Source organism: Lissotriton vulgaris, chromosome 8 (assembly GCF_964263255.1).
Source record: "Lissotriton vulgaris chromosome 8, aLisVul1.2, whole genome shotgun sequence".
NCBI lineage: Eukaryota > Metazoa > Chordata > Amphibia > Caudata > Salamandridae > Lissotriton > Lissotriton vulgaris.
The window spans coordinates 1,291,380,969-1,291,404,500 of NC_141696.1; the positions used below are offsets into that span (position 1 = coordinate 1,291,380,969).

The 23,532-nt window shown below is 47.7% G+C and overlaps 1 protein-coding gene across 1 annotated transcript in view; it reads right to left on the bottom strand.

The window, feature by feature from the left end:
- The window catches only part of RNF17 (ring finger protein 17), a 2,333,865-nt gene that overhangs the window by 2,091,294 nt on the left and 219,039 nt on the right, over positions 1-23,532 (bottom strand). The window contains exon 9 of the mRNA XM_086933472.1: positions 18,525-18,625. Within this exon, the coding sequence (XP_086789598.1) occupies positions 18,525-18,625 (101 nt within the window). The remainder of the gene's footprint in view (positions 1-18,524; positions 18,626-23,532) is intronic.

The following is a 23,532-nucleotide window of genomic DNA, read 5'->3' on the forward strand; positions in this document are numbered from 1 at the left end:
ACGGTGCTAGCACCGCCCCTGACAGGAAACCCTTTGTCCAGGCTCCCCTCGCTGGGAGGACTCCCAGCTGCAGGGGGTCAGACTCGTGTCTGTGGTGGCAGCATCCATTTTGTGGAGCTGAGGCTTCGTTTAACTTTAACCGGGGTTCACAGTTACATACATGTCGTGTCCCTCTAGAAGGGTGGAATGCTAACCCCGTCGCCAAAATTGGCGAGGGGTTAGTATTCCAATTCGTATGACACCTTACTCGACACGTTTTGATAAAGCAATACCAAAGATAGCATTTAACCGCGAGGATTATAATGCACTTAAGAGTATATGGTATGCGATATCATGGAACAGCTATGACTTGGTTCCGCAAGCTGCAGACAGGCTCAGCTCATGCCAGAGCACCATCTCACACGATTCCAAGCACTCTGCCTTCAGGATTGTCAAGGCCTGCCATAGGAGTGACTGATAGGAATCTGTGTGTCCATTTTAGGGTTAGGTATAGGTATACTACACCTACAGCAAAGGGTGATTACACGACTTTGCCCCAGCTGTCATGCAGCCAGTTGTGTCAAATTTAGGAGGCCAGCCAGGGGTGGCATAATACATGCTGCATCCCCTGGCAGCCCTGGGTACACCCATGCCCTGAGTTACAGGGTCTGATAGGGTGGCCCAGTACCAATTGGAAATGCACCTAGGGTACATGGAATCCATTTTACAGAGAGAGCAGTAGGCCTGGGGTCCTGATTGGCAGGGCCCCAGGTCGACTATGTCAAAAACCAGCTAAAACACAGGGCAAAAAGTTGGGGGCAACCATAGTCAGGATGTACCTTCCTACACCCGCCTCGGCGGATCTTGGGCTCAAACAAATTCCACGGACCTGATAATTATCGCCTCGGTGCCTATTCCAATCATGGAGTCCCACTCTGTAACTCTGGGCAATAGCTTGCTTAATCTCCACAACGGCCCCCACAACGCTGCCTGGCCTCCACCTTGGGGGTGCCCAGGAGTGGACGCCTCACAGGGAAAGCCAGGATGGGTTCCACAGCGGTATTCGTACAAGCGCCTTGAGACCCTTGCGGGTGAGTAGTGCGCTATACAAGTATCAATTACATTACATTAAAGGCTACTCGCAACGCTTACCGCAACATCCAGGTTCAAGGCATACTCACGGAAGGGTGGAGGCAACTTGCTGGAAGCCTACCCTCGCTCCTGTGCCCCGTGAGCTACAGACCCGGAAGCGGCATATTTCAGAAGCAGAGCGTGAGGGACACTAGAGCGTCAACTGCTTCCGCCATCTTGGGGTGGTATGTGTCATCGTAAAACTTTATTAGGACACTGACAAACGTGACGGTAGTAGAAACCAATAGATATGTGCATCCAAGTGAAAAGTGCTAATGAAATAATGCTGTGGGCCAAAAGAATAGCAAAACACACAAGATGATGGACGGAATGTTGCACAATGGCAAAACATTCACCCCCAGTCACAGATCTGGGTTTAATCCATCGTTATTTTGCTCACCAAGCCACCCCAGTTCAGACATAGCCATATGCAAATCAGCCTTGACCCTGTGCCTCATGGGAACCTTCCAGACCGAACTGCCAAGCTGGTATGCTCAGACGTGAGTCCCATGCTCTCCATGCCACTGGAATCAAGCTATCCTGGCTGATGAGGGCTGAAAGCCTGAAACCGTTCCTAGGATGCTTGTTTCCAGTAAAGGGAGGACCTGGCTTGGCAGTTTGGGCTGGACTGTTCCCATGGGGTACAGGGTCGAGACTGATTTGCATATGGCTGGGTTCAAACTAGAATGGAATGGTGAGCAAAAAAACAATGGATGTAGGTCCAGATCTCTGTACTGGGATGAATGTACGACATTGTTCAGCATTCTGTCCACCAACTGTTTTTGTGTGGGTCAAAAGAAGGGGTAATGTAAATGAAGGTCCCACCAATGTGTGTTAATAAAGGGGAAGTTGGGAGAACTAAATAAGGACTTTGGCCTAGTAGCAGAAGTGACCAGTGGGTGGTGCATCCCAGGAAAGAAATAATGGATAACGAATTGGGCCAAAGGAGGTCCCACAAGTATGTGTTCAAGTCTGCGAAACGTCAGTCACGGTTCAAGATGCGGGAGTGTTATTGCGTGGATAATAACTGGGCAGACAGGGGTTTAGAAAAGATTACATTAGGGATGGGAACAGGATTGAACTGGTGCTGTGCGCCCAACCCCTGGTTTGGATGATTACCCATCGTGGTCGTTGGAAGCAAGTAGTTAATGGAAATGGCCCATCCCTTATGGAAGGCAGGCTGGGGGTGGTAGCCCATGATAACATTGGGATGGGGTGAAGAAGGGGTCACTTGAGCGGGGGTGCCCAGGACTGAGTTGCGTGGATTGGAGTCCTGGAAGGGAGACCGGGGATTAGTGAGTCATTGCTGCCCAAGGAATGTCATCATTAAGTCCTTGTGTATGGGTTGACAGTTTAAAAACCCAGCATTGTTCCTTTCTGAAAAGTGCATCTTTGTCGATGTTTTAGTAGTGTTCCAGGATGGTCCACCGAAGGTCATTGGGGGAGTGTGCTGCTTCTACAAAGTGTGTGTACAGTTTTATTATGATTTTTCTGCAGCGGATGTAGCTCCTGTGTACTGAAATTCTGGTTTTGATGGTGCATGTTGTCATGCCGACATACCGGAGGTTGCAAGGGCATGTTAGCAGATAGATACAGTTCGTTGTGCTGCAGTTGGTGTGTTTGGTTTGTGTCCATTCCCATGTGTCAGATAATGCAATTGTTTTTGTTGCTTTGGTGAGGGGGCAGGCCACACACTGCCCGCAGGGAAAGTGGCCTGTGACAGGAGGTAACCCCCATAGGGTATTAGCGTAGGTCGGCTGTTGTCTAGGTCTGGTATTGACCATGTCTTTGATGTTGGATGTTCTTTTGAAAGCAAATCTGGGTTTCTTAAAGGTTTTTTCCCCTCACCTGTAAGATCCTCCAGTGCTTGTTGATCACTTTTTTCAGAAGTCTCGGGGTGTATGTCGTAACACAGGTCATGACTTGGGTCGTAGGTTTTTCTATATTCTCTAGGAGTGCCAGTCTATTGGTATTCTTTGCTCTCTTCTGGGCATTCTTGATCTGTTTCATTGGGTACTGGCGATTATGTAGGTTGGTACTCAATTCCGAGGCCTGGTGTCTGAAATCCTCTAGCTCGGTGCATTTGCGACTAAGTCTAAGGAATTGCCCGTAGGTAAGGTTTTCCTTGAGGGCCTTGGGGTGGAAGCTTTGGTATTGCAGGGGACAATGGCTGTCAGTGGGCTTCTTGTAGGTAGTGGTGATGAGTTTGTTGGGGTGTTTTTTAATCAGGCACTTCACTAGTGGAACTATGAGCTGTGGAGGTAAGGTAAGGGTTGAGACCATTAATTCAGTCTAAAAAGGGGGTGATGGTGTAATTTGAGCCTTTCCAAAAGACCAGGATGTCGTCGATATAGCGACGCCACAGTTGGATATTGGCCTTGTGGAGATTGGTTGTACTGAGGATATGTTTGCCCTCGAAGCCTAAAATGTAGAGACATGCCAGACTCGGGGAAAAGGTACTCCATGCAGGAAATGAATAACAACTAAACAATCGGAGACACTGTCAGGATATACCCAAAACCTAACGCAGTCTCTCAATTCGAGAGACGCATATAAATTGATGTTCCAATGTTACTATACTCCAGTCCGTCTTTCCTCTATTTATTCAGATATTTCCCCTCACTGCTAGCATTGTGTGGAGGTGGACTTTTGCCATATCTGGTGGTCCTGTAGAGTGATTACCACATACTGGAAGGAGATAATGGGCCATATTAAAGACATAGGTTATTCGCCTCCCTTCTCCTATCCTACGATTATCCTAGGAATTCAACCTCCCAACCTCCCACTTTGGCGCAATGACCCATGCGGACTTGACAATCATCAGCTACTTACTTTTAGCTGTGTGACAACTCATAGCAATCATGTGGAAACAGGTAGCGCCAACCTCCATCGTGCAATGGTTCACCCACGTGTGGCACCTTCTAGCAATGGAACGGATATGCCATAATATAACTAACCGGAGACCAAATTCCAGCATCTGTGGAAGCTCCTGATCCACTACCATACGCTTATAGAGTTCACCTGCTTTAGCGCCACAAAACTCCGGACACTTCAGCTCTTTGAATGAAGCTGCCTTCAATGCCTTCCCTCACCGTAGGGAAACTTGTTAGGTCAACGGAACCCCTACACTTACCTGCTAAGAAGTTACTACCCCTACCCAGACCCGTGTGATCGAATATTTGGCTCCGAGTAATAGTGATACTCTTGGTCATCTTCTATATCCTGGCACTTGATGAGAAGCTCCGAAGGACTACGAGCAGCCCAAAACCGATCATCCTCCTCTGAATCTTCCTCATCCACCCCATAATCAAACAGTTGTACTGGAAGATTAGGACATGCTTGAATTGGCAATAAAAGGTTCATAGAAGACGGTCTACGTTGGAGCAAAGGAACCTTCTTTGGCTCTGAAGATGGCAAAAGAGCTGCTGAAGGCTTCAAAGGCACTAAAGCCATCAAACCAGGAGGTGAAACTAAAGACTCTGCCGCCGAAGCTGCAGCTGTCAACGAGGGACCTATTTGAACCTCTGTTTGTGAAGGCTTATTGCAGTCGACGAGGCAAGCGTCGACGAGGCAAGCGTCGACGAGGCGAGCACCAACTGAACCAGCTGATCCTTGGAAGGTCTAGTCAGAAGCCAGTGCCAGATCGCCTGCGCCTCCTGCGACAGAGTGCGTGATCTCGAGCCCCCCTGCTTGTTGAGGTAATACATCGTGGTCGTATTGTCCGTCTGTACAAGCAGAGAGTTGGTCTGAAAGGACGGATGAAAGGCCTTCAGTGCCAAGTGAACAGCTCTGAGTTCCAGGAAATTGATGTGGTATGTGGACTCCGACGGAGACCACGTCCCCTGAATCTGTAAGTCTCCGGAGTGCGCTCCCCAGCCGTGGAGAGACGCATCCGTACGTGCGGGAATGCCCTAGTGGAAGGGAACCCCTCTGAGGAGATTCTCCGCTGAACACCACCACTTCAGAGACTGAAGAGCATGCAGAGACAGTCGTATCCTGTCGTCCCAACAACCAGTCCTCTGATCCCATTGATCCTCCAAGCACTCCTGCAGTGGTCTCATGTGCAGCCGTGCGTGAGGAAGATAAAAGAGGCCATCGACCCCAGTAGAGAAGACAGTCCTCACTGTTGTAGATGGAGCGGTCATAAGAGCCTGAGCCTTCCGAAGGAGTGATAACCAATGCTCCTCCGAAGGAGACACGCTTGATGGAGGCTCCCAAGTACTGTATGCATTGGACCGGAGTCGGGACAGACTTTGACATGTTGATGTGCAACCCCAGCTTGTTCAGTAGAAGGCAAGTCTTCTGGAAGTGTGCTTGAGCTTTCGAGAAGGAGGAGGCCTTGTTCAACCAGTCGTCCAGGTACGGGTAGACAAACACCTTGTTTTTCCGCAGGTGCGCCGCTGCCACTGCCATGCACTTCGAGAACTTCCTGGGCACTGACTTCAGCCCGAATGGCAGTACTGTGTATTGATAATGATTGGCGCCGACTTGGAATCGCAGAAACTTCCTGTGTTTCTGTGCAATGGGCACATGGAAGTACACATCCTGTAGGTCTATAGCACAAGGGCAGTCTCCCTGCTTCAGCTAAGGGTAAATCTGCTGCAACGACAGCATACAAAATCTCTCTCTGCGAATCCACTTGTTTGCTTGCCGCAAGTCCAGAATGGGCCTGAACTCGTTCTTGTCCTTCTTGCGGACAAGAAAGAACCATGAGTACAGACCTCTTCTCCTCTGAGGCCGAGGTACGTCTTCTATCGCCCTTTTCCTTAATAGGATGTCGGCCTCTGCCTGGAGCTCGCGCAGCTGAAACTGCGAGCTCACCGGCGGAATAGCTGGAGGCGGACTGGTGAACCGAAGACTATCCATTGCAAACAATATTCAGCACCCATTTGTCCGGAGTAATTTTTCTCCACTCTGCCAGAAAAAATTGAACGCTTCCCCCCACCGGAGTGGGTAACGGATGTGGGGGAAGTAAACGCTCAGGGCCTAGACCCGGCCGGGCCTTAGGTCGCTGTTGCGGACTGTTGACTTCCTCTGCCCTTTCTGGCGTTTCTGGAAGGGCTTCCGGAACTGCTGCTGCTGTTGTTGCTGCTGTCCGGAAGTCTGCTCCCGCCCTCTGCCTGAGTTTCCGAACCGTCTCTGGAACGGGCGGTAGTTCTTCTTCATCTCAGGCTTCTCTAACCCGACAGCCGTCAGGGTTTCGGCTTCTGCTTTCATAAAGGCCATTGCATCGTCCGCATGTTTGCCGAACAGGGTTTCCCCGAGAAAGGCAGGTTGGCCACCCGCTGTTGCGCCTCCGGTTTGAGTGAGGTGAGGCGAGGCGAAGCCAAGCGTGACGCCGTTGATTGATGCCGTGGCAGTATCCATGTGCCGCCAAAAGAGATACATTAGCAGCCGCGCTGATGATCTGGTTAGACACCATCATCCCCTCGTGTAATATCTCCAGAAAGTCCTCTTTCTTGTCACGAGGGAGGAGCTCAGCGTACTGCTGGAGGGACTCCCATAGGGCACGATCATATCGCCCCAGCAGAGCCCTGGCACTTGCAGCCTTCATGATGGTAGATGCTGTCCCACACACCTTTCTGCCCGCCGAATCCAGCCACCGGCTGTCCTGATCAGGAGGCACTGTCGAAGGAGAGGTGGCATGCTGCTTCTTAGCCGCTGTCACAATAACGGAGTCTGGTGTTGGGTCCATTCGAAGGAAAGCCGGGTCAGATTCCGGAGCCCGGTATTTCTTGAGGAGCCTGGAGGGGGCTGCCTTCGTAGCCGCCAGAGTGAGGAACGACTCCTTGGCGAGCTCCTCCAATCCGGGTACCAACGGTAGCAGCGGTCGAGACAAATGCTTTTTGTGAAGTGTCTCGAAGATCACGGACGTCGTAGGTGTTGGCACCGTCACCGTGATCCCTAGCTTAGTCGCACCCCTCAACAGCACTTCCTGGAAGGAGACGATATCGTCCACGGGTGACACCCTTGTCCCTGGAGACTCCGACCGCGTCGATGAATAATCCCTGGTGGAAGAGCCTGTGTGGGATCTGGATCTGCGCCTCCTGTGGCGTCGTCTAGCTCAAGGTGTGGCACCAGGCGCAGCAGCCTTTGGGACCAAGACCAATGGGCTGGCCCAAGGACTGTTAGAGGACTCAATCACCCCTAAAGCAAACATCTTGGAGACTACTTCCTTGATGTAAGCTCTGACCTGGTCAGTCACCCTGTAAGCCTTGTGCTACACAGGAGGACTGTCCCAGTGTCCACATCATGGACGCAGCACTCAGTGACACCAGGAACCAAGGAAAACAAATCAGAGAATTGTCCTAACAGTTGGCGACAATCTTGCTGCTGATCAGAGGTCAGTGCGGCAGAGAGGCCGACACCCTCCACTGACCCATCTTGCTCTGTTGCAGACAGGAGGTCAGGAAGAGGGTTGGTCTCCTCCTCCATTCCATCATCCGTTGCTAGGAGCATGCCCCCTTCGGACCTTTCTAAGTGGGGCTTCAGGCGGTTAACATGTAGGACCCGCAAAGGGTTCATTGGAGACCGCAAGTTCACCAGGTAGGTGACATTACTCTTGCACTCCACCACCTCAAATGGACCAGACCACCTGTCCTGGAGGGCACAAGGCTCCACAGGGGCCATGACCCAAACTTTCTGTCCAGGTTGATGCTCAGAGTGGCATTCTGATTGTACCACCGCTTCATCTCTTCCTGGCTGGCTTCCAGATTCGCCTGAGCAAGCTATCTGAATCGCCGAGTCTGGTTCCTGAAGGGCACCATGTAAATGTTTACATCCTGGGGAGGTTTCCTGGGAGATTGCTCCCAGCCTTCTTTGTCCAGACTCAAAGGTCCTCTTACCGGGTGTCCATACAACATTTCAAAGGGACTAAACCCTAGGGACTTTTGTGGCACCTCACGGTAAGCAAACAGAAGGCATGGCATGACGTCCCACTTACGCCTCATTGGTTCCTCAAGGCCCATGATCATGCCTCTAAGGGTCGGGTTGAATCTCTCAACCAGCCCATTACCTTGTGGGTGGTAAGGAGTGGTGAACTTATAGGTAATACCACACTCCTTCCACCGAGACTTCATATAACTGGAAATGAAGTTTGTACCTCTGTCAGACAACACCTCTCTGGGGAACCCTACACGAGAGAAAATCCCCATCAGGGTACGTCCCACCACAGGGTCTGTCACTGTCCTGAGCGGGAGGGCTTCTGGGTACTGGATAGCATGGTCCACCAAGACCAGGATAAACCTGTTGCCCATGGCTGTCTTGGGGTCCAGTGGCCCCACAATGTCAATGCCTACCTGTTCAAAGGGGATACTGACTATCAGGAAAGGTTCGAGAGGAGTCTTTTGCTTCCTTCCACTTTTCCCACTTGCCTGGCAAGTCCGACAGGTCCTACAATGAGTATCTGAGAACAGTCACAAGAGTAAACTGCCCAACACACAAGGGCACAGTTACAGGTAAGTAAGTTGTTTTCTTGCCCCAGTATTGGAACTTTCATAAATTCCCATGCTTTGTATCAGAATAGCTAGCAGTAAAGAGAAAGCATATTTTGTCATTTGTATATCTGTAAATGTCATACATAATCCCGATAAGAAAAAACAGATACACATTGGCATCACACAGCAGAACAACCACAAGTAATACAAAATATGCAATACAGGAAGGCAGGATAGAAAGGAAAGCTCACCGACTTATTGAAAAAAGTTCCTCAAGACCGCTTGGCCCACTGCTGCATCCTCTTTCACAGAAGAATCCAAGCAGTAGTGGCGAGTGAAGGTGTGGACACCGCTCCATGTCGCCGCTCTACATATGTCCTTGATCGGGACACCTGAGAATAGAGCCACCGATGAAGCCATCGACCTCGTAGAATGAGCACGAACTGCTCGCTGAAGCGGCTTGCCTGCTTCTCGATGGCAAAACTGGATTGCACTTGATATCCAGCGGGAAAAACAGGGTTTAGAAATTGGACAACCCTTTCGCGGAGCACTGTATGAGGCAAAACGACTTCCTGAACAGTTTCGTCCGCTCCAAGTAGAATTTGAGACATCTATGAATGTCCAAAGAATGTAACGCCCTCTCTGCTGGCGTGGAGGGTCGCGGGAAAAAGTGACTTTAAGATCACCGGCTCATTCAGATGGAATTCTGAGGGGACCTTTGGGATAAATTTAGGATTTGTCCGCAGGATGAGAACATCATTCTTGAATTGTAGAAAGGGTTCCTGTATTGTGAATGCCTGTAGCTCACTAACTCTTCTAGCCGATGTCAGGGCCAAGAGAAGAGCCAGTTTCCATGATACAAACTTCATATCGGCCCTGTGAATAGGCTCAAACGGAAACTTAATCAGATGTGACAGGACCAAATTAAGATGCCAGGCTGGTGGTGGAGGCCAGACTGGAATAAAAAACCCTGAACAAACCTCTCAGGAACTGTTTAACAATCCTTGCAGACCAAGGGGAAGGACATGATGATGATCGTCTAAATCTAGAAATGGCCGCCAGATGAACCTTTACAGAAGAATGAGCCAATCCAGATTTTGCAAGAGAAAGGATGTAAGGCAAGAGTTGGTGCGGTGCAGAAGTATATGGATGTAGACCTTGTCTCTGACACCAAAGGCAGAACCTCTTCCACTTCGCCCGAGAGGCTTTATCCATACTCGGCGCTCGGCCTGGGCTAAAAGGTCTCTACATTCTCCTGGAAGATTCAAACCCTGGAGCTCTCTGAACTCAGGAGCCACGCTGTCAATTGGAGTGAATTCAGATCTGGATGCAGAACCTGTCCGTGAGCCATTGTTAATCGTGATGGAACAGGCTGCAGGAGAATTGGTTGATCTTGAGAGGGAAGAAGATCTTCTGTGTACCAAAACTGCCTGGGCCATGCTGGTGCAATCAAAATCATTCTGCACAGCTCCGCCTTGAGCTTGCGGATCAATCTCGGGATCAGCGGAATTGGTGGAAAGGCGTAAACAAATGCACCGTACCAGGCTATCAAAAGCGCATTCCCCAAGGATCCCGGATGTTGATCCCTGCTTGCGTAGCACTGGCATTTGGCGTTCTGAGGAGTCGCAAACAGATCGATGGTTGGGGTCCCCCAACGTGAAAACAGTTCCTCTAGAATGGTCTGATCCAATTTCCATTCGTGGCTGATAGTCCTTTGGCGACTCAAAGTGTCCGTGTGGCATTGAGTGTGCCTACAAGATGTTCCGCTGAGAGAGTGATATTGTGTTGGATCACCCAATTCCAAAGTTTCTGTGCTTCCTTCTAAAGGGTGCAGGATCTCGTCCCGCCCTGCTTGTTTATGTAGTGCATGACCGTGGTGTTGTCTGTACGAACCAGCACTGAACGGTTGCGGATCCTTGGAAGGAAAGCCTGTAAGGCTAGACGGATGGCCATAAGTTCCAGCAGATTGATGTGGAACTTGCCTTGGACTGTGCTCCAATGACCACTGACTTTCAGTTCTTGGAGGACAGCTCCCCACCCCTCCACGGAAGCATCTGTTGTCAACACCATGGGAGATGGTGGAAGTTGGAGTGGCAAACCTCCTGAAAGATTCTCTTTTAGCAACCACCAGCAGCTTGCTTTCCGCATTCCTGGTGTGATCACGATTTTGTCGTCGAAGGAGCCTGTCACCTGACGCCATTGCTTCTCCAGCTGTTCCTGCAGTGGACGCATTCGAAGCCTGCAGTGCGGTATCAATGGTATGCAGGATGATATCGATCCGAGAAGCGATTTGTATTGGCGGAATGACAGACTTCCTTGTTTGCAGGAGGCGAGCTGAGAGAATCAATTTGGTCTGGCGCTCTTCCGAAGGGAAAGCCCTGCAGCAATTCGTGTCCATTATAGCACCCAAAAACTTCGCTGTTTTGGAGGGGCGCAACATCGATTTCTCCTTGTTGAGCCGAAGGCCCAGCTGCTCGAACAGTTGACTGCAGCTCGTGACTGCCCTGGACGCTGCTTGGAACAGAGGAGCCTTTACTAGCCAATCGTCCAGATATGGGAAGACTTCGAAAGACTGCTTCCCGAGAAAAGCTGCCACAGGAGCTAGTACCTTTGTAAAGATCCTCGGTGCGGACCGGAGACCAAAAGGTAGTACTCTGAATGGAAAATGGTTCTTGCCTACTTTGAATCGAAGATATTGCCTGTGAGCTGGATGAATGGGCACATGGAAATATGCATCCTCCAAATCTAGGGTTGCCATGTAGTCCCCTGGATTGAGAAGACTGAGAATGTCCTGAAGGGTGACCAGCCTGAAAGACAACTTGATGAGATAGGTGTTGAGCTCCCATAGATCTAAAATCGGACGCCACTTCTTCGTTTTGCGAACCAGGAAGAACCTGGAATAGAAACCTTTCCCCTTTTGGGAGTGAGGTACAGGCTCTATTGCCCCCTTGATGAAGAGTTGGTGGGCTTCGAGATGAAGAAGTCCTAGATGTTTGGGTGTAATGGCGTCTGGAGCTCTCGTTGGAGGAAGATGTTGAAACTCCAACGTGTGTCCTCTTTTGATGATATTCAGGACCCACTGGTCTGATGTTATGACCTTCTAGCTGTTAAGGCAATGGGCAATCCTGCCCCCCACTGGTGTTAACGAGGGAACAGGAACAGTAGAAAGAGCCACATGGCCGCTATTGTTTCTTAGAATTGTCTCTCCTCTGTTGCCCCTGACGTCCTCTCGGCGGCTGGCGAGAGAAAGACCCCGACAGACCCTGCCTCTGCGAATATTGGGGTTTGTATGACTGACCAGTTTGAGAGTAGGAAGAGTAGCGTTGCTGATTGCTGCCTCTGTATTATGAGAAACCTCTTCCTCTTGCCCCCTTAAAAGGAACTTTGCAGTATTGTAATGTTCCCAAGGATTTAGCCGTGTCAGTATCCTTATTTATGCCTTGTAGGGCGTCATCCACGTGTTTACCGAATAACATCTCTATGTCATAAGGTAAGTCCAGAATTTTGTTCTGTACTTCTTGTGTAAACCACGTGGCTCGCAGCCAGCCCTGGCGTCTCAAAACATCCGAGCCTGCTAGCGCTCGGAAGGCCGTCGTTGCTATATCCATAGCGCAGTTGATTACCTCCGAAGAGGCGCGCTCACCTTCCATCAAGATTTTCCTGACCTCGTCCTTAGACCCATCCTGAAGTTCTTCCACAAACTGGGATAGGTCATACCACATCTGGCGATCATATCTCCCCAGAACCGCCAGAGCATTAGCCGCCCTAACGAGGAGACTGGCCATTGTGGAGAATCTTTTTCCTACATTATCCAGACGCCTCCCCTCTTTATCAGGTGGTGTCGTTAGCGGTGTTGATGGATTCTTGGACTTACTCTGTGCGGCCTGGGAGATAACAGAGTCCGGTTTTGGTTGACCTGTAAGACATGCGGGGCTGCCCTCCGGCGCCTTATATTTTTTCTCCAGTCTGGGAAGCACTGGGAGGACCGTGGCTGGATTTTGCATAGCTTTTATTCCCTCTGACCAAACATGTGGAGTGGTGTGGCTCACTGGTTAGAGGCTGCAGACCCGAGAGCAGAGGACGGCCCGGGACCAGGGTTCAATTCCCGACGCGGCAGGGTCGTGGACCAGGGTCAGCGGACTCGATAATTCTCATCTCGGTGCCTACTCTAACCAGGGATCACACTCTGCAACTCTGGGCATTAGCTTGCCTCATCTCCACAACGGCCCCTCACATACGCCGGGGATGCCTGGTTTCACCTTGGAGATACCCAGTAGGGACCATCTCACAGGGAAAGCAAGGACGGGTTCCCCAGCGGTCTACTGCGCAGAGATACCCCTTCGGGATTCGATTCTAGCGCATTACCAAACCACAATTAATTAATTAATTAATGCTCAATGATGGGGATCGAACAAACTGACTTCCGGAATGGTTCTTTGAAGTCGTACAAAAAACAGTCAGATTGAACTGTGGTAATGGGAAGACCAAATCTCTTAGACGCTTGTTCCATGAAGTTGTGAAAACCTCCAATATCTTCTGGAGGAGAGGTTGCAGTATCAGGCCCTGTTACATCTGGATCTTGAAGGCCACCCTGATTCCAGTCCACATTCCAATCTTGGTCAGGGTCCCCCTGCTGATCCGCATCTGATGAGGCATCATCCCGAGTGGCAACGACCTCCTGAGGATGTTCTACGGGCTCTGGGTCATGCACCCTTAAGGGCAAAGAGGCGTCCGCCACTGCTTGCGGTACTGGAGGTAGAGGTGTTGGAGGACGTACGTGTTGAACCTCCTGTTGAGTTGGAAACCGCCTCCGATAGTCCTGCAACATTAATTGCAGGTCTGAGATGAGTGAGGACGGCATCGCTACCATCTCCTGTTGAGACCTTCGTGGAGATCTCTGCGAATGATCATGCATGCAAGGCCCCTTTTGCTGGTCATAACAGTCTTGCGGAGCATAGTGGTGTTGCTCCGTCTCGCCTTCCTCAGAACTGACCTCCTGTAATTTGACTTGCAAGTCAGATGGGCTATAAGCTGGCCCATAAGTGCTGTCATTCTCCTCCTCAGAGTCATCATCAAGCAGTAATGAAGGAGGCAACGGCTTAACCCGCCGTGGAGATGTCATTTCTGGAGTTATACGCCTCTTCCTTTGAGAAATGCGGATTTTCCCAGTCGTCCACGACGTCGACGGGAACGTCGTCGACGGTTGAATCTTCGTCGACTGTTTCGTCGACGGAAGCGCCGACGAAGAGACTGTGCTCGTCGTCGAAGGCTGAGTCGGCGACGGTGAGATGGCTTTCGTCGACGATGGTTGGATCGTTGACGGCGTCGTCGAGCTCGTCGTCAGAATCATGGCAGCGGTCGTCGTCATCTCCGTCGACACTACCCTCGTCGTCGTCGACTTGGAAAATGTCAGCTTTGTTGACGACAAACAGGAATCAGGCGTCTTAAACATAGACGACGGTGTAGTTGCCGTCGACGTAGCCATCGTCGACTAGGCCATTTTCAGAGACAAGTCTTTCTTGACAGGAATCGTCTACATACCTGTAGTTTTCACAGTCGACGGATGTCGTTTCTTGTCTAAAGCAATGTCCTGAGGCGTAGACGAAGGCTTTTTCACCCCTCTTTCTCTGAAGTTGGTGAAGTCACAGAGACGATTTTCTTAGCCTTCTTTGTAGGTTGCAACTCCTCAGGCTGTCCCTGCCTCTCCTTTTCACCGTGGTGATGAGATTTTAGGGAAGCAGACCTATCAGAGGTCCAAGGCAAGGACTTCACATGGTGCTCATTAGATGTTGAAGGGGAAGACCTACCCCTCTTCCTTGATCTTCTTGATGACACAGCAGAAGAAGAGCCTTCACTGTCCGAAGACAGAACCTCCTTGCGATCCTTCATCTTTTGCAACCAAGTCAGCAGGCGGTCTTCTCTGTCCCTCAAGGTCCGGGTACAAGCAGTATATACAGTCTTCGTGTTTGTCTTCAATAAACAACCTCTTTTTTGAGCAGGTAGCACAGGCTCCAAAAAGTGCTTTTTTCTTTGTCAGACATGACGAAAAAAACAGGCAAAAAGTATCTACTCAGAAGTGAAGAAAATTGAGCAGAGCTCAATGAAGACTCCCTTGCACAACGTGCAGTAGAAAATCTGAGGCTCGGAGGCTCTCAGCAAGGTTCTGTGGGGTGAGGCTGCTCTGATTGGCTATTGCAAGAATTTGGTCTCTTTTACAAAAAGAGGTGGATAAGCTACAAAATGAGATGAGGCCTAGGCCTATTTTTTCACTTTGTGCTTACTGCTATGGTATTTTTTATTTACCGAGGCTCCCATTCCGACGATGGGGAATGATACAAAGCATGGGAATCTATGAAAGTTCCAATACTGGGGCAAGTAATATTTACTCAAAATCACAGCTAGTGTTGTGCTTGTTAAGAGGTATCCTCAAGGGAGAAACAATTCCTACTTGCTGCACCTGAACGGGAATGGAATAGGGCCCCCATGACTAATAGCTACAACAAGGTTGGGGTCCAGGCTCTCACTGACCATGGAGGCTGACTCTGGGTAGAGGCTTTTGTGTGATGCACTGACTGAGGGAAAGAGACAGATTGAGGCCCCAAAGATCTACGTTTAATGCTTGTAAATCACAATGACACAGCACAAGGCTTGCTGATAGTTTTGTTCTTCTCCTGCGTGGTCGCTCCCCTTCTTTCAAATTAACTTGGCAATGGCTGTAGAGCTTTGTCCCCTTAATAGAGGCTCTAAAAGCTGTACAAAATTGCAGTTGACAGACTGAGGTACCTCCCGGTTTCACACAAGAAAATAAAAATCAAAAAAAGCTAATACTTCTTAGGAGGGTCATGGCAGTGAGTCGCTGGTTGTGGTCCACCACCCTCTCCAGATCAGGTAAAGAGCCCTGGACTGGTAACAAGGGGTAGGCATTTAAAACTTTCTAATTTAATGGCCAATGTGGACTCTGCGGAAAGCCTCAAAACAAAAATACGATAAGCTCATATGGAGGCAGCATCAGCCGCGGCAAGAGCCAAGTGTAGCCAAAAATTACGATGTGGGTCTGCAACAATTTCGAGCTCTCTGAGCTCAGAAGACGATTCATTGGAGCCCGGATAGGGAGTGTTCGATCATGGAGAGCATACCATAAGGGCGTTGGATATAGCAACAGGGCCTGAAGAAGAGCTCCGAGCACAAAACGAAGCACCAGAATTTTTACTCAGTGGTCCGGGCTCCAGAGTGCCGAGAGGATAAAGAAGAGGGGAGGGGCCACCTACGGGGAAAGTTCAAGGGGGAAAGAAACTTGCCCTTCACAAGAGGACACACATGAATCTACAATCAATCAACCCTATGGGAGTACCCTAAATTCTTCAAAGTCAAATTAGCACTTGCTGCACTATCCACATCGCAAGGGTCTCCCGCTGAAAAACAATCTGGTGTCTTGCTATGTGATTATTCCTCTGCTGCACATTTGGCTCTCTTGGAGAATAAGGACAAACAAAGGTCCCCTCAAGAGGAGAGCAGTGTCTCTAAGCCGCAGCTACAGTCACTGCTACAGGAACATCCACAGCCTCAGCCTTCAAATATAGGAGTAGCTGCCATTGGCAGGAAGCACAGGCAGAGAAGGACAGGTGGGCTTTCAAGCAAGAAGGCTGGAAGGAGAGGGAACTCTACTGCAATGCAACATAAAATCATGTTATATCTTATCTTAGGTGAAATAAGGGAGCTCAAAACAACACAAGCAATCACAGTCTGTCAAAAATCGAGGAGACAGTGGGTAGCTTCCCAGCAAGAATTCAAGAGGCAGAGTCCAGGACCTCGCAGCTGGAGTACCAGATGAACACTATGTAGCAACAGGTGAACTTAGCAAGGAAGGAAAAATCTTCACTAGAAAGCAAACTTGAAGAGCTCAATAACCACTCGACAGTCTAACAGGAGTCTAGTTGGGGTCCCAGAAGTAGTTGGGGTCCCAGAAGGACGAGAAGAGGCCCAAGCTCTTCAATGGGTCAAGATTTATTAAAAAGAGTGTTTTGCCAGAATTTGCAGAAGACCTCACTATCACCAGAGTGCATAGGGTACCATCACAGCCATTTCCGAATCCAAAGTTACCACGAACAATCCTTGTGAACTTTGCTTTGCAGACTACCACATTAAAGAGCAAATACTCTCTAAAGCTATTCAGAAGTTTAATTCTTTATCAATGAAGTACCCAGCTGTCGGATTTTTGCTGTTATGTCAGCGGCTCCTGCACACCATCAAAAAGAGTTTGTCAAATTACTGTATCTTTTTGAGGCACATGGCGCACATGCTACGATAGCACAGCAGTCCAAGTTAAGGGTCCTAGTGAGAGGAAAGTTTCATATGTTTGCTAACAGAGGAAGCTCAGGAACTGCTGTAAGAAATATGCACCGCAGAAAAGAAAAACATTTAATAGACTACAGTACTGAGGACGGGGGTGGGGTGGGGGGGGGGGAAGGGACTGATCACTCAGGGTGCAGCACCACGGCACCCAGCAGGTGCGCAAATCAGGGGAGGGAGGAGAGAGGTATTGTAAGCTATTCCCCATCTCCCAGGGTGGCGGGGAGTCAGAAGGGCACAGGGGTAGGTGGGCACGGGTAGCAAAAAAAAAAAAAGAGGAACCTTCAAGGTTCAACTGTTTCACTGTGGAATACTTTTTAATATGGGGCTGTCTAGCTTCAACAGTTTAGCTTCCTTAAATTCGGTTTCTACCAGAGAGTTTATTTTTGAGATAAATATTTTAGTTTATTTATACAAATTGCCTTCCATTTGATGCATGCAGTCTTAAAGGCACATTGACGGTCCATGGAAAGCCAGTATAGAGAAGAAAGGTATGGTATGATGCAGTGGCATCTTTCTGTATTGCAAACCATACAGGATGAGGCGTGGAGCTCTTACTCTACTACAGTAATATGGTCTACCTGGGTGCACCGGAAGCTACCTTAGCGAGACTACAACGAGTCCAGAATGCAGCAGCTCGCCTACTCATGAGCGTACCTCCCAGAGTATCCGCCAAACCCGCTATTAAGGCTCTGCACTGGCTCCCAGTCCGCCAAAGGGTGGAATTTAAAGCCATGTGCACGGCCTATAAACTGATTAATGGCTCGGGACCTGCGATCCTCAGCGGCCTGGTTACTCCTTACAAAGCATCCAGAGCTCTACGGTCCGAGAACGAGCACCTTGCCAATATCCCCAAATTTAAGAGGACACGCACCGGAGGTCGACGCTTCTCTGTAAAAGCGTCCACCGGATGGAATTCCCTCCCACGCTCCCTCAGACTGGAGCCCAGCTACCTGGCGTTCAGGAAAAAACTCAAAACCCTTCTGTTTCCTAAATAAGCCCTTCGCCCCTCTCCCCCTCAGCAGGATATAAATCTTTATAGCGCGGGGATGCCCTCGGGTCACCAGGCGCTTTACAAGTCGCTAAATAAATAAATAATAAATAAATACAGTATAAAGCATATTTGAGACATGGAAATGGCAGTAGTACTGCAAAGAAGGAACACTATTAGACAAAGTATGGAAAGCATAAAAATAAACGCAGTAAAAACTAAAACGAAACTTGCACTTGACAAAGCAGAGCATGAAAGGCGTAAGCTAACAGGCAGATAAGATCTACAGAATATAAAAAGAGTTGTAAACTGGTCTTGTGTAAAATGTTGTCATTCAGCCAGTTTTGTGTTTGTCAGCCAAAACCACGAAGCATAAAGGGAGATTAAGTTCCACTTTTCCCATTATATGCGTAGAATTCTGTACTAGGTGATGCTAATGAAAAAAGCAAACTGGCAACTGTGGTATATGCAATCAATGCAAAAGAACAGCACAGCAGATAATTACAACCAATTTGTACAATATTCAACCCTTTCAAAAAATGTGGTGTGTTCCCAGCCTCTCGGAAGTTGGAAGGATTCAAGTCAATCAGCTGGATGTTTTTTTGCTGGCACAAACTGTATAGATAGAACGAGCATACCTCTTTTGAAGGACACATAACATTTTTGAAAACTCTCCATTTATGGACTGTTCCACCCTTTGCTCGTCCTGCTTCCTTTGTGAGCGCAGATTGTCAAGTGTCTACAATAGGATTAGAATGTTTGAGAAAATAATAACGAATTAAAAAAGCAATGCTTTATTTAAAATACTTTAAAACTTAAAAAATACAAATCTTCTTTGCTGCATTTAAAGCAGCACTTCTAAGAAACAATTTTAATCCAGAAGCTAGTCCAAAACACTTAGCGACGATACTCTTGACCAGAGTGTAGATAAATGGACACTTCAACACCTTAAAAGCACCTGAATCCAAACAAGTCACACATGAGCACAAATCAAGCAACAAGTACACACATTTGCAGCAATAAATGACTCACAGAAAATAAAAGATGGTAACAGTATTCATAAATTTCAGTTGCAAATCTTTTGATTGAAGGAACAGTAGAGAATCCACCTGGAGAAGAAGACTAATATTCCACTCAGGTGGAACAACAACGTAAAAACTAGGGGTGGACGGAATTTGCGTAGTCGCACCACGCAAAGCTCAGCGAAACAGTGAAAAATCTCTGCGAACACGCAAAAGTTCCGCAAACACACGGAATTGCTTGTTCCGTCCGTTCGCGAGCACTGTTTGCATGCTGCATGCTCGGGGGGGGGGAATCTTGCGAACACGCATTTTGATAGCGCGAACAAGTAAAAAATTCCGCGAAGATGCGGATTGTGGAATTTTGGGCAATGTTGCGTTCTCCACGGAACGCAAAATTAACCACATTTCGTAAATTCCGCGAGCGGAACAGAATTTTCTGCCCAGGCCTAGTAAAAACAAAGAAGCCACAGCCAGAAACCTCTACCTTTGTACCTGCAACTGACTATGTGCAGAGCCCTGGAAAATTGAGACTATCCTGTGTTTTTGGGATTTTAAGTAATTTCAACCAGCAGGCTGTAGAGTGCTTTAATGCCCTTTTGGCCTTATAAGCGCTAAATAAAATGACAAGTTATAAAGTGTCACAGACAATTGGGAAAAAGGTAGGGAACTTAAAAAAAAAATTGCCAGGCTAAAGTTTCTCAGGAACAGATATACGAGGTAAGAGTAGATTCACTGGATGCTTTCTATAAGAAAGTTTGAGGATGACAAGATTGGGGAATTGATTTGGGGTAATTGAAAGACTTCACTGAATAATTTAATGTTCTATGATTAAATTTGACATACTGCTCAGAGATACGCTGCATGCATCCTTACATTTAATCAAACTACAAAATGGAAAAATAGAACATTAATATTTTCCAGCAATTAAAGAAACACCTACTAAGAATTTAAAGACCATACATTTTTAATAGAGAAAAACCTACAAACAGAAATTATTTTGATCAGCTCAAAATCGTATTTACTGAAGTTGTATTTTATGAATAAGAATTACAATTGTACATGTATTGACCTTAGCCCAAAGATTATGTCTGGCTCATCCTCTGAGGCGGATGTGAAACCCTAAAAAGTCTAACTTACTCAATTTAAATGGAAAAACAATTAGTTCTTCATATCTGCAATGAGTAAAGCAAAAGAAAGGCTCATTCCACCAGGGGCAAAGCTGCCACGACAGCCTTGCTCCGTAATGTGCAGATTGCAGAAATTTGCAAGGCCGCCACTTGGAAGTCGGTTCATACCTTTGCTAAGCATTACTGTCTGGACACTGATGTCAGGGCAGATGCTCAGGTTGGACAGGCTTCGCTGCGGAATTTGTTCGCACAATAGTGGTGTTGGTTTCTTTTCTCCACCGCCGCTTTGGTGTGGGGATTGGCTTGCCATTCTTTTCACTAGATTATGACTATACACAGAGATCCCCTACTACAGAAGGAGTAGTTTATTTTCTGTAACTCCAGTTCTTTAGTAGGGGTATCTCTGTTATAGTCATAAGCGCCCGCCCTCCTCCCCGGTGGAGAGATATTCTTTCAAAAAGAACTTAAAGTAAAAGGGACCTGCAGGGCATTCTGGGATACTGTGAAGTTCTGGAAAGTTCTCTTAAAGGCACAGTATCCTGTTCTGAGCCACATAATGGCAGCCTATGGGGCTTGTCTGTCCATGTCTTCCTCTCTATCATTCCAGAGGGGTTTTTGCTGAAGGCAAGGGAAATCTGGACAGGCTTTGCTGTTAGTGGATTTTTGGTGGAATTTCTAGCTGAAGTACTGGACAGTGTAGCCTGTTTATAGGCTGCATTACATGTCTTTAAATTCTCTCTTAAGTGTCTGTGCAGTTCTGCATTTTTTCGACACTTTAAGAGATTATTTTTGATTGCTCCGGGGTCCACGCACATGGGCGGGACTATTCACTAGATTATGACTATACACAGAGATCCCCTACTACAGAATTCTGGAGAAGCAGGGCACTAAGCTGTATATTGTTCCCGCTGTCTGGGGCATGATCTTTGTGAGCTGTGGTTAAGAAAAATGGGTGATCAAAAAGTGATAACGGACGGCGCAGAAACAGGGCTCCCTGTCAAACTGAGAATTATGAACAAGCTAAGTCTACAAGCATTTCATGGAGAGAGTAACCCTGAAAATGCATGCAATTAATAATCTGTCTAAAGGGAATTTCGAGGACAATATTGATTTGGACATAAGCTGTTTCAGAAGGGAATAGCTCTACTTTCATAAACATTAAATAAATGGGAAAGTTGGGGAAACAGTGGGATTAATGTAACATACCAGGTGTAAGGGGATACGATGTATTGCATTCTGAGATTGGTAGTAATACTGGCTTAAATACTGTGGAAGGAGTAATAGAATGAACACATTTAATCACCCGTAGAGTGTTAAGAAGGGCAGAAACACAAAAACAACTTCTGAAAGCATTAGATTCAGTTTTCATTTAAACAAGACACGCGGGCCTCGGCACGCTGGAGAAGAGGAACGAGGTTACAGATTTTAAATAGTATAAAGCTATTTTTGGAATCGTTTATGGAGGTTCATATATCATTCAGCATGTCATGATGCCCCTGATGAAGGGAAATTATTCCCGAAATGCATTGGGTCTGTTACAACAAAATACATCATGACATGGAACCCACCTTATGCTTCCGAGCCTTTTTGATCACCAACGTTGAAACATCGATTGAATAAAATTAATTGAAAAAAAGAAAGCATGAAAATTATTGAAAAAAATGGAAAATGAAGTTTAAAAATATATGAATTTAATTCATTGGATTCAGGCAGTGACAAAGCTGTGCAGCTTGGTGGAACCTAGGATGGTTCCTTTGTTGTTTAGTAATGCACAATGATACGGAGTGCGTAGCAAGTTTTGCACGCCAACAACGTTTGAAAGGAGGAATGTGGTTTACAAATGATTAACTTTTTGGATTACTAGGAGTGCATCTCATCCCCACTAAACTCTTTGTGAACTGTGGCCACATAAGAAATGAAAGGCCTGCTGGGCTGGTGGAGGCACTGTAGGGCTCAATCGGTCTGGTCACCAAAAAGGCGAGAGCTATCGAACAGCATGTCCATCACAGATGCCAGGACGTCCCCGGAGATACCCATAAACTCAAACTCATCCAGAAATGTCACCAAAGTGCCACACTTGTACCCATCACTCAACCCAAGCAATTGGTTGGTTATATACCTGACTTGAGTTACAAATTGTGCTGCATCAGGGCAATCCAGGATTACTTGCACCAGGGACGCACGGAAGTTAACTGGACCTGCAGACATTTGAGCTACTGTGTCCCATAGGCCATGGAAGTAGTGTCCCCGCAGGAAGCTGCCATTCACTAAATGCAGTGCAAACCTTGAGGAGAAAATATATGTTTGTCGAAAATTTCTATTCTTTTACACTCATGATGAGGTGGGGTGGTAAGGAAGGCATTGGGATTTACCCAACTAGTGGATGCCTACACCACAAAACTCTGGCATAGGATGTTGTGTAAGAAAAACATGTCACCTGGTGATGGTGAGAGCGACCAGACAATTAACTGCTGGTGCTCAACATGGTGTCATCGAAGAGGGCATCAGTACGGGCATCATTAAATCACAGTAGAGGTTCTATAGGTGCTTGAGCAGGCTGGAGCACCTGTCAAAACATTGGCCTTCACCTCCATAGTGGGAAGTTGTAAATCCTGTACTTCTGTTGCCCTATGTATAACAGCAGCAAATAAGGTACTTTCTTCAATGGTAAGACCAAGATGCGAAACAAGGCCAATATCTACAGAAGTATCAGACTTGTTTAAAGTCTGAGCACTACCACATGGTAACAGCAAAGTATCAGAATCAGATGTATTGCCTGCTGGCTGCGCTCCAGTAGGAATAAATCGAGGCCTTGGTTGAGGATGATTCCCCTCAGAATTAGACTACAGTGAGTTGTAAATCTTCCTCTGACATCAATGCAAAAGAAGTGGAGGGTGGTGCCGGGCCCGAAATCGGTACTGGAGCCGGTGTGCATTCGAGGGGCATAGACAGCACCAACGGTGGCCCGCTGGCAGAAGCACCACTTGAGGGCTCTTCAGGTCCAAAGGCATGGCAGGAAGAACATGTAAGGTGCAGAAAATATGCAGTATGACCTCGCTAAAAAGCCACCACTTACTGAAAAATTGAAGATGGACCCGGAAATTCGAGGACCATCAGGACTAAACTATGAATAGGCTCCAATGGATATTGTGAGACTAGGAGGGACATGACTGAGCTGAGTTCATGGGACTCTCCTAGTCCACAGCATGGGGTAGAAATCCTGAACTATGATGGCTTGTGTGGAGAGGGATGGATACTGTGCTCTATGTTGATGGTCTAAATCTTCAATATTTTGAGCTGTTGAAAGGCTACTTTTGAAACCAGATTAAAGCTTTTGGTCCATAAACGTTGCTCTCTATGACCATTGAGAAACTCCAAGCTTGACCATAGGGATGATTCAAGCATGTGAATCTATTAAATATGAAATGCTGAAGAACCAAGGTGCAGCAGACAAGGGCTAGCGCCCAGGCCTGCACAAGGCAATACTTCAAGACGGA